General features: G+C 49.0%; 2 protein-coding genes across 2 annotated transcripts in view; one reads left to right on the top strand and one right to left on the bottom strand.

The window, feature by feature from the left end:
• Positions 1–550: 550 nt before the first annotated feature.
• Positions 551–8,349, top strand: TAPBPL (TAP binding protein like). Its single transcript, XM_075165501.1, has 7 exons — positions 551–1,031; positions 1,366–1,614; positions 2,893–3,177; positions 3,628–3,969; positions 4,155–4,478; positions 5,199–5,288; positions 5,526–8,349. The coding sequence occupies exons 1-7, from the start codon at positions 947–949 to the stop codon at positions 5,564–5,566; spliced, it is 1,416 nt and encodes a 471-aa protein (XP_075021602.1). The 5' UTR covers positions 551–946; the 3' UTR covers positions 5,567–8,349.
• The window catches only part of VAMP1 (vesicle associated membrane protein 1), a 33,451-nt gene continuing 27,984 nt past the window's right edge, over positions 4,191–9,657 (bottom strand). Inside the window, exon 5 of the mRNA XM_075165524.1 lies at positions 4,191–4,280. Coding sequence (XP_075021625.1) covers positions 4,240–4,280 — 41 coding nt within the window. The 3' untranslated portion in view covers positions 4,191–4,239. The remainder of the gene's footprint in view (positions 4,281–9,657) is intronic.

The following is a 9,657-nucleotide window of genomic DNA, read 5'->3' as shown; positions in this document are numbered from 1 at the left end:
CTCTTAAGCATAACTTCAGCAAGAAGAATTAATATTCCTTGTGAGGCTTTTCCAGGTAGGACTGAAGTGGTGAGTGAGGATGGGATTGGAATGCAAGGGGTAAGTCTGTACCCATATTTGGCCAGCACAAGGTGCTTCTTCGGCTGGGTGTCAGGAATCTGTACGGGAAGAGCTGGGGCTGGGGGTTATCATGGTTTCCTGCAGGTGTGTATACATGATTATAGCAGGCCACAGCAAGAGTAAGTTGTGTTAGTGCAGGGCTAGCAAGACTGTGAAGAGAGGAACAGACCAGCAGAGAAGCAGCCATTTTCTCTCTGTGTGTCTGAAAGACAGGGAAAAGCAGTAGTTAAAATACCATTAGAGCTCATCCGTTTTCTCTCTTGTGGCTTGATTTTCTTCCCGTGGTGTTTTTTCCCACGAAGCCAGGGCTGACTCTGTGGCTGGCGGTGGCACCACATGCTGCCGCAGAGAAAACAAGCTTCTATGCAGCTGAAGGAGGTTTTGCGGGGGGGGGAAGAAACAAACCAGCTTCAACCCCCAAGTCTTTCACAAAGCTAAAGTCTTCTAAAAAGCAAGCAGACAGAGATGTGGCTGCTTTCAGAGGCTGCTCAGAGGGTCCAGAGGAGTTTGCAAGCAGAAGCGCGGTGGGAAAGGCTGATAAAATATTGACTTAAAGAGGGATTCGGCAAAAGCAGCTCAGCCACGGGTTTGGGAATGCTCCTCGATCCCAGCTGATCGCGCCCCGGTTCCCTGCTGCCTCAAGTCTCCTGCGTTCGGCAAAGCAAGAGTTAACGGGTTTAAGGCTTGGGTTGTTTTTTTTTTTTCCCCCCTTCTGCTTTGCCAGAGCGAAAGTGAAACGATCGCCCGTGCTGCTGCTGGCAGCCGGGCCCGGGTTTGGTTCCCGGGAGGATATCGGGGCTTGGAGGTGGCTGCGCTGCCGGGCAGGATGGCCGGGGGGCTGGTGCTGTGCGGGGTCCTGCTGCTGTGCGGGGCCCCGGTGCTCTGCGGGGCCCTGCTGGCCCTGGCGGCGGGTGAGATGCGGGGGGCCCGGGGCCGGGGCTGGGGCTGGGGCCGGGGCCGGGGCTGGGGCCGGGGCCGGGGCCGGGACTCTTCCTGCGCTCACCCCCCACCCCTTCAGTGAAGCTCGGGAAAACTCGCGTCTTCCTAAAGGTTAATGCTATTGCCAGAGGAGGGTGGCACAGGGTGAGAGGGGTCGGCTGCCAGCAGGGCTGGGAGAACAACCCCAAAGTGGCAGCCAGTCCCCAGCCTCCCGATTATCTATCCCCCATCCCAGAGAAACTCATACCCTCTTCTTTGTTTGCAGTGGGGTTCACGCATTCAGCCGGTTCTTTTCCCTCCCTAAAGGGCCAGCGAAAGCTCCCACACCATCGCCTCCGTTCCGCAGGGTGGATATTGCCCTGGGCTGCTCCTACGTGGGGGAAGATGCAGGAGGCTTGCTGCCTGCCTTCGGCAGCCCGTCCTCCCAGCATCCTGCTGCCCTCGTGCTGAGGGGTATCAGCGTCAGAGATGACGGGAACTTGGATGATGTAACTGAGTACAAAGTCCCACAGAAAAACCGTGACTCCTCTTCTCCCATTGTCTTTGAAGCCTCAGGTGAGTGGGAGAGCTGGGGTGGGAGAGCTGCCGCCGGGGTTTTGGCCACTTACCTGCACCGGGCTTCTACGAGATTTTTCTTTAACTGAGTATAGACGTTTAATTTTTGAACGACCACTAAAGTTACACGCATGAATTCGGCAATTTGGACTTTAAGAAAGGAAGTTTGTGGAAGATGTTAGAAAGCCCTGTGGAGGCACCTCCTTCGTACTGGGGCTATCCTAGATAGCCTATCTCTTGGGAAACACTTTGTCAAAAGCAACTCAGGAATTATTCCACTATACAGTATTATTGCGCCTGTAAAGAGTGTTCACGTCTTTAGTCATGTGGGTGTTTTTTGCTAGCAGGAAGCATGGTGGTAAGTGGGAATGAAGCAGAGCTGTCCTGCTCAGGCGGCCGGCTGTGTGCCACTTGGCTCTCCTTACTTCACTCATGGGTGCCAACCTGCAGTCCAGCCTCTGTTCCGCTTGCTTTCCGCGTAACCTTGCAAACACAGTCAAGCAAAGGCCTGAGCCTGTACTTCGCTGTGGTCTTGTTCGCTGCCTGCAGTGCCTATCTGCAAGCATGTGCTTCAGTACAAGCTTATTCGAGGCCCTGAGACATTTTCAGAGGGGAAGCTGAAGGTCCAGCAGGATCCATTAGCATGGGTCCAAGCTGTCCTTCAAGTGGTGTGGATGGAGTGGGCATGGGTGAGTTCAAGCACGCTACAGCCAGGCTACTGACAGGCATTGCAGGCATGGAATTTATTTCCAGTGATGTCCGTGGAAAGCGTGTAGGTCACCAGGATGCTTACGCCTATGCTTAAGCCCATGCTATGATCAAAGGCACAGATACAGTGTGTCTCTACATCCAGCCATTAATGCCTTCCTGCCACCCTTTCTTTCCTTACCTGCGGTGCTTCGGTGTCCCCTTTGTTTCTGCATTTAGGCCTAAAAAGAACAAACGTTGCAGGTCTTTGCTGGGCATATCACATACACAGCTTGCTTTCTTGAGCTAGCTAAAGGGAATCTGTTCTGTTTATTCTCCTTTCCTAACAGCTTCCTTTGCCCAGAGTGAACTGGATAAAATACAACCAACAGACTGAGGGATGTAAGACAGTCGTGCCAAACCTTTCATATTCTTTGCAGGCCTTCATCTGTTCAGCCTAGCCTGGTATTTCTGGGCTCTGACTGACCCCAGCAGTGCATGATGCTCCTCCAAAATAATGTGTCTTATCAGCTTGCACTTCCTTTCCCCTTTTGGATTCAGATGGTTAAACCTCTTCCTCTATTCCCACAGCCCCGTCGGTATCCATCCCGCACGCAGAGTCCCTGCTGCATGCGGACTGTGATGGGGAGGAGGTGAGCTGCGAGATCTCCCCATACAGCTTCCAGCGGGCTGGCGAGGGGCCCTGCCGTACCTTCTGGTTCATGGCCACCCTGCGGCTCTCCGGTGGGATCAGTATCGCCCTGGTGCTCAGAGGACCCCACTGCGGCAACCAGGAGGAGGAGGAGGAGCACGACGCAACACTGCACCCAAAGCTGAGGATTCCTATCAGCAAGGAGGGGACGTTGCTGACCACAGGTGACCAGGTGGCCATGGGTGCCTCCACAGCACCGAGGGACATGAGGGGAGGGGAGCCTGCCTTCCCAAGAGTCCCATGCCCCACCTCTCACCAGGACCTGAGGGCTGCCGGGAGTTGGTGCTTAGGGAAAAAGGGGTCGTGCACATTGCCCCCAAACCCTGCCTCCTGTCAGGGTTTTCCATGCCCCAGCTCCTGAGGATGACAAGCACTTTCAAGACCATGACATGCACTTGGTGTCCGCCTGTCTCCCTGCCCTGCTAACCCCACCAGGCTGGCTTCCTCCAGCTCCTCAGTCCACATGACCCCTGGGGCATCACATAGGGTGCCTGTGCCTCCTCCTCCTCCTCCTCCTCGTGGGGAGTTCACTGCCAGCCCTTCCCCCAGCCCTTCCCACCTGAGGGTGCCTTCTTTAACCACATCCGTTTAACTCTCTACTTGCCTGTTTCTAGTTGAATTTCAGTCGTCATCACGCAACACTTCCATGCGCACACATCTTGGCGGCTCAGTCATCCTCGACTGCCACTTTGCCTTGGCTCCCAGCTCCTCACTTTCTTCCCTGGAGTGGAGGAGGCAGCACCAAGGCAGCGGCCGTAGCCTTTTCCGGTACCAGGTGGGGAGCAAAGGCCCAACAGCGCAGCCAAAAGTCCACGTGGATGTGGCGGAGCTGCTGGGGAGTGGAGACGCATCGCTTAGCCTGCAAGGAGTGAGCGTCGGAGACGAAGGGACGTACATCTGTTTGGTGTCCACCCCACTGCACCAGGCCCAGCACATCATCCAGCTGCATGTGGCTGGTGAGGAAGGGAAATGCCTGGGGGCAACAGGAGTCCCATGTCCCCAGGCACTGAAACTTTGCCCTGCACCCTTATCCCATCGCTCCCAACACTCATTGTCACAGGCAGCTTGTCTTCTCTCCCTTGTGGATGGGGACTTTTGTACTCTGCTAACAATAAGTCAATTCCCTCTTTATCTCCTCCAGAGCCTCCAAGAGTTCGTGTCATTCCAGCAGTGGTGTCATTTGAGAGAGATGTGACGACTACTCTGGCCTGCAACATTGCTGGCTATTACCCCCTGGACGTCTCGGTGAGCTGGACACAGAAGACTCCTGAGGATGACACGGAAATCCCTCTCTCAGACATACGTTTCTCCAACCACCGGCAAAGCCGAGATGGCACCTACAGCATCACCTCTTACCTCAGCATCAGCTCAGCCACAGCGCGGGCACCAGCCACCTACAGCTGCCACGTTTCACACGTGGCCCTGGCAGAGCCCATCTCTGTGAGCGCCCATCTTAAGGCACTAGGTAGGTGTCAGGGGCAGAGGGGTGAGTTCTTCATCCTGCCCAGACCTCCTCACACCTCATCTACCCACCACAGGGATCAAAACCTCTGAGTTACACCACATCTGCCTGTTTCTCCATGCTTTCCTTCTGGTGTCCTCTCATACCCATCCTCTCTATCCTCCCCTTCCCTTTCTCTTTCCCTTCCTCAGCTTTTATTTCACTCCCTGAAGCTTTTGGGGAGCAAGTATCTCCTTTCCTTCAGGGGAAAAGAGATTTTATGACCGAAAGTGGAGCAACAGAGCAAAAGTTTGTAGCATGTGGGCTGGACCCCCCTGGACAGGCACAAGAAAACAGCCATGCCCCAAGAAGTTAGACGCCCAGTTGGACTTGATGTTCAGCTGGAGACAGATGCTGCTCGAGACCTATAGCAAAAAATCCTTCCCCCCGTTGGAGCTGTTCACTCTCCCTGCTGATGGGAGATTGCTCCTGTGTCTCCTCCTGACCCGGCAGGGAAAAGCAAGCAATACTGCAGTTTAACAAGTTACGACACATCGGTCCAGCCAGTATAACTGGCCCTGGGTCTGTGTGGCTTTAGCTCACGTGTGTCGTGTCACATCTGTGTACCTGACAAGAGCACGCACACGGTCAGTTGCTGGGGGAGCTCATTTATCTGTGACAACTCGCTGGCTGTTCAGCCACTCCAGCCAACCTAACGTCACTGATCCTCCTCTTCCTCTGCAGAGCAAACGGAATCGGAAGGACTGGTGGGGGGTTTCATTGCTACCATCATTTTCATCGTCGTCCTCTTCATTGTGCTCAGGAGAAGAGCAGGTAGGCATTTAAAATGCTGAGCCACTTCCCTCGTGGGCGAGATGCAGCAAAGAGCATCTTCCTCCCCCTGGACCCCCGCTCAGGAGATGGAGGTCAGAATATCCCAGGATCCTGGAGGGAGAGGTGGGGAGCGGATGAGCTGGAGACTCATTTCTGGTGGAAGGCAGCATGAGGTGATGTTTTGCACCGCTTTGGTCTTCCTGCATCTTACTTCTTTTTTTTCTCTCTCCTTTTCAGCTAAACCAAAGTCTGAGCAACTTCTAAGGGCTTCAGAATAGAGGAAACCCTTGTGCCACCCTCCTTTGTCTCCCGTCCCTTGACACATCCTGCTCAGGAGAGGCAGCCCTGTGCAAATATTAACAGAGCTCTTGGTCGGTACGGGGGGGGTAGGGCTGCCCTCGGTGGAGGAGCTGAGTGGCCGTTCAGAGGTGGACTCACAGAAGAACATGTCTTCACCTCGGGAGGGCAACGTCAATAGCCTCAGCTCTTTGCTGGGATGCTGCATTACAGGCAACGTGCATACATTTTTAGAAATGCCTCTTCTCCGGTTTCAGGGAAAATGAAATTGTATATAGATGAGTGTTTGTATGACTGTATGTGTGTATACAGATGTATGTGTGTATGTGTACATGTTGTAAGTAGGTATACAACATTTACAAATGTATGTAGGTATGTGTCTGTAGATGTATATAGTACATTTTGTTAATGCCTATGAGGCAGGTGTTTAAGTAAGATATTTACGTACGTATGTGTTTTAACTGTGAAGTTGGGCAACTACGTAGGCAAAATTGATACTTCAAAATGGTAAATCCTCAAACAGAGGAAGTTATGGGTTAAACTTATCACAAATCAAGCAATCGGAAAAATATGACTCTCCATGAGAAAACTACTATAAAATTTTTAATAGAAATTTCACTGCTAGAAGTTTACAAGATGGACAAGGTCTGTAGTTCTGTACTTGTGAAAAAGACAGGGACAATTAAATGCTTTTCCTGCCTAACTGGGAATTTGAATCTTGTATATAACCAACAGGGGACAAAAAAGCAGAAGGAAGGTGTGGATGGAAAGGAGGTATATGGCACACAATAAAAGTGAGAATTTATGAAGGACACAAGGTGATAAGGAGTGTTCAAAATAACCTGGAAAAACTGGATTGCTCCTAGTGCTACCGGCACTTGGAAGGAGTTTTTTCAAAATAGGTTGCAAACCAAGAAACGCGAGCAATGGCCTAGGCTCTTACTGGGTGGATATAGGTAAAACTGTTGATAGAGAAGATTTTGATGGAGGCTTTTTGATACAGAGAAGATAGTTGTTTGTACACAGAAGGAAACAGAATTGTGTATTTGTACTACATGAGGATGGTAAACAAATTCCCAATCTATTTGTGAACTAAGGAAGGTTTTAACAGCATCTATTAAGAGTAAGTATTTTCAGATCAGTAGCCAAGAAAATTTGCATCTCAGAATCATAAAACATTTGGCTGAGGAGGCACCTGGCCCAATGGACTTAGGTATTTAAAAATCCTGGCATACTAGAGAAATCGCAAGGTCTTGGAACAGCGTGTTGTGCCAGTGTTCACAGAGAGGAAGCGAGATGACACCAAGGACTGTTAGATGGTTCCGTAGTAATAATCATAGGTAAGAGAGTGTGAAGTTATTACAAGTTAGCTAACAAAGGCTTCAACAATGAAAATAACATTAATAATTTGGTATGTTTTTAAAAAAAAAAGTTGTGAGAAACAAACCTGACTTCATTCTTTGATGAAATAATACATTTGGTTGATAAAAGCACTGGTACAGATTTAACAAACCAAGAAATTTGTAAATTCTGAAGAATAAATAATAGTGTATGTATACATCATAATTTGCATTATATTAATTACTAGCTAACAGACAAATGGCAAAAATCCATTGTCCAAAAAAGAAGCAGCAATCACTGCTGAAAGTGTGTGCCTCCTGCAAGAACTGTGCTGTTTGATATTTGCATCAGGAGATATAATTGTAAAAAATATTGTTGATAAAATTTGCAAATGGCAAGATCAGTAGCTAAAGCGGAGGGAGATCAACACAAGTCACCTGGCCAGCTGAACATACTCAAAGATACTCAAGATAAGATGCTCAGTAATGCCAGTGGAGTCTCCTCAGGTACTGGACCACCACGCTGTCTCAATGCTGTTGATCCACAAATCCCTATCAGATGCCTGGTCTGTGGGGACACGTAAGAGTGACCATGGACAGAATGTAACTGCTGGTGGAAGCAGTTTTTGCTTGTATCATGTCCTCTTCATTTTTGATGCATTACCAATAAATAAGTATTTTTAGTTCCAGTGGTTGCCGTCTGTCTGTGCACCTCCCACACCGCTCTGTGGAGCCAAGCCTACTGCGTGGCTCCACGGCTGGTGAACAGGCGGGCTGAGCCCCGCACGGAGGGGGAAACCCCCTGGGACTTGGGAAGGGGAGCTCCAAAGGACCCTCGGTGTCAATACCGGTCCCCTCGCTCCCAGTGGCTGCTACTCTGGAGGAGGACTCACGGAAGCTTTTTGTACTGCCTGCTGTATTCAAAGACACCCCCAGATAATCGGTGGGTGCGTGATAGCTGGCTCCTGGGCAGCCAGGGAGGAAGGACAAGCTGCGGAGAGCAGGAATCTCATTGGTGACCACCAGAGAAGTCACTGTCACCTGTGACTGACAACGCCGAGTCGGAAGCCCAGCAAAGCCTGAAGCTGCAACACCCGTCGGCAGTGCACCCAACGTGTTTTTTTAATACGTTGAAAGCTTGGAGGTGGTCCAGAGCAAAATGACAGGATCAACTAGGAAGGTCGGAAAATGCCTTACGGGGGCACTTTGAGACATCATTCTGGTCCTACTAAACCAGTATCTCTCAGTTACACTACAGAAAATACAGAGTACCGGTGGCACTGTAAGCTGCAGAGAAAGTCACAGTGAGAATCAACAGCTGCAAGTTATATTTAGGCATGTTCAGAGTAGAATAAGACATAATATACTCAACGATGAGGATGATTGTCCTAGCCATCTGTCAATAAAAATGGTAGACTATCTCTCAAGGTCTTCAAATAAAGGCCACGTTACTTTTTTTCAAGCTGTCCTTTAATAATAATTTTTTAAAAAAAGGTAATGGCATCAGTTAAAAGAGACAGTGGGTAGAATTCCAAGGCCTGTGTTACACATGAAGTGAGAGCTGGTGGTTTGTCTGCCTTTTTGGCCCATAAACTGACATAAAGGAAAGAAAAAAATAGGGGAGAGATGCAAGAAATGCGTTAGGAGTGGCTGTATTTCTCGTAAGGAAAAATATACCATGGCACTTGATTTTATTCGACTACCTGCTCTCTGATGCTCCCCTCTGGAGCTGCTATGGGGAGACCACAATTACTGTGTTCCTGAAGGTCTCAAGCTGAATTTAAACCACAAAAACAAGCAAAGCATATAACCTAAAGTAGAAAAAGCAGTACTTACTGATAAACAAACTGATGTTGTGTTTAACAACAATGTTCCTTATATTTTAAATATAAAACACTTACTACAGAAAATACCACTTAGAGACTGAAAGTTCATCAAAGATAAACTTGATTGCCTTATAAGGACATGTATAAATAATATTATACGTTTTGCGTCTCTGGGAGAGAGCCATGCTGCCTTCCAAGGTCGAATGTGTAGTGGCCAAGCGCCACATGGCATCAATGCCTGGCCACGTGAATTGAGAAGCAGGAATCTGGCTAGCATCTGATTAGTTGCTAGTCAGACCAAGCCGTTATAAGGTATACTGTGTCTCTACAAATAAGTATTAAATGTAGGTGTTTTAAACAAGTTCTTTAGGAGAATTATTTGATATAAGACATGAAATTTGATACAGATTTTGTCAACCTGAAAAACATAAGATTAAGTTATTTGCACTTGAGCCAACACAAGATTACTGTGGCTGTGGCTGCACTGTATTGTGGATATGGACAAGCCAAAACTTCTAATGTGGTATTTTAAGAGCAGTCATTGCAAACAACAAAGCCAAGCTCAAGATGATCTTTTCCATGTAGGTTCCCCTTGTTTGATTATGCCTCTGCTCACTCAATTTAAGCCAGCAAAATAGATACAGCGTCTAACTACTTTGGTTTAGACGCCCTTCATGAACACAGCTGAAGCTCAGCTGGTATGTGTCTCAGAGAGAACATGCATTAACTAGAAGAGATGGTGAAGTGCCTAATGCACTTCAAAGCTAAAACCCCTCTCCCATAGTCCACCAGGCAATGATGGACAGTAACTCATTCAAGCCTAGTGTGCAACAGGAACCGATTTCCACGCTGACCATAGAAAAGATACCAAACTTTCCCACATCTCCCCCATGTTGGTCAATGAAC

This window comes from Calonectris borealis, chromosome 1 (assembly GCF_964195595.1).
Source record: "Calonectris borealis chromosome 1, bCalBor7.hap1.2, whole genome shotgun sequence".
Classification (NCBI taxonomy): Eukaryota; Metazoa; Chordata; class Aves; order Procellariiformes; family Procellariidae; genus Calonectris; species Calonectris borealis.
Note: the sequence above shows the minus strand (reverse complement) of the source record. Positions and strands in the feature narration are given on the sequence as shown.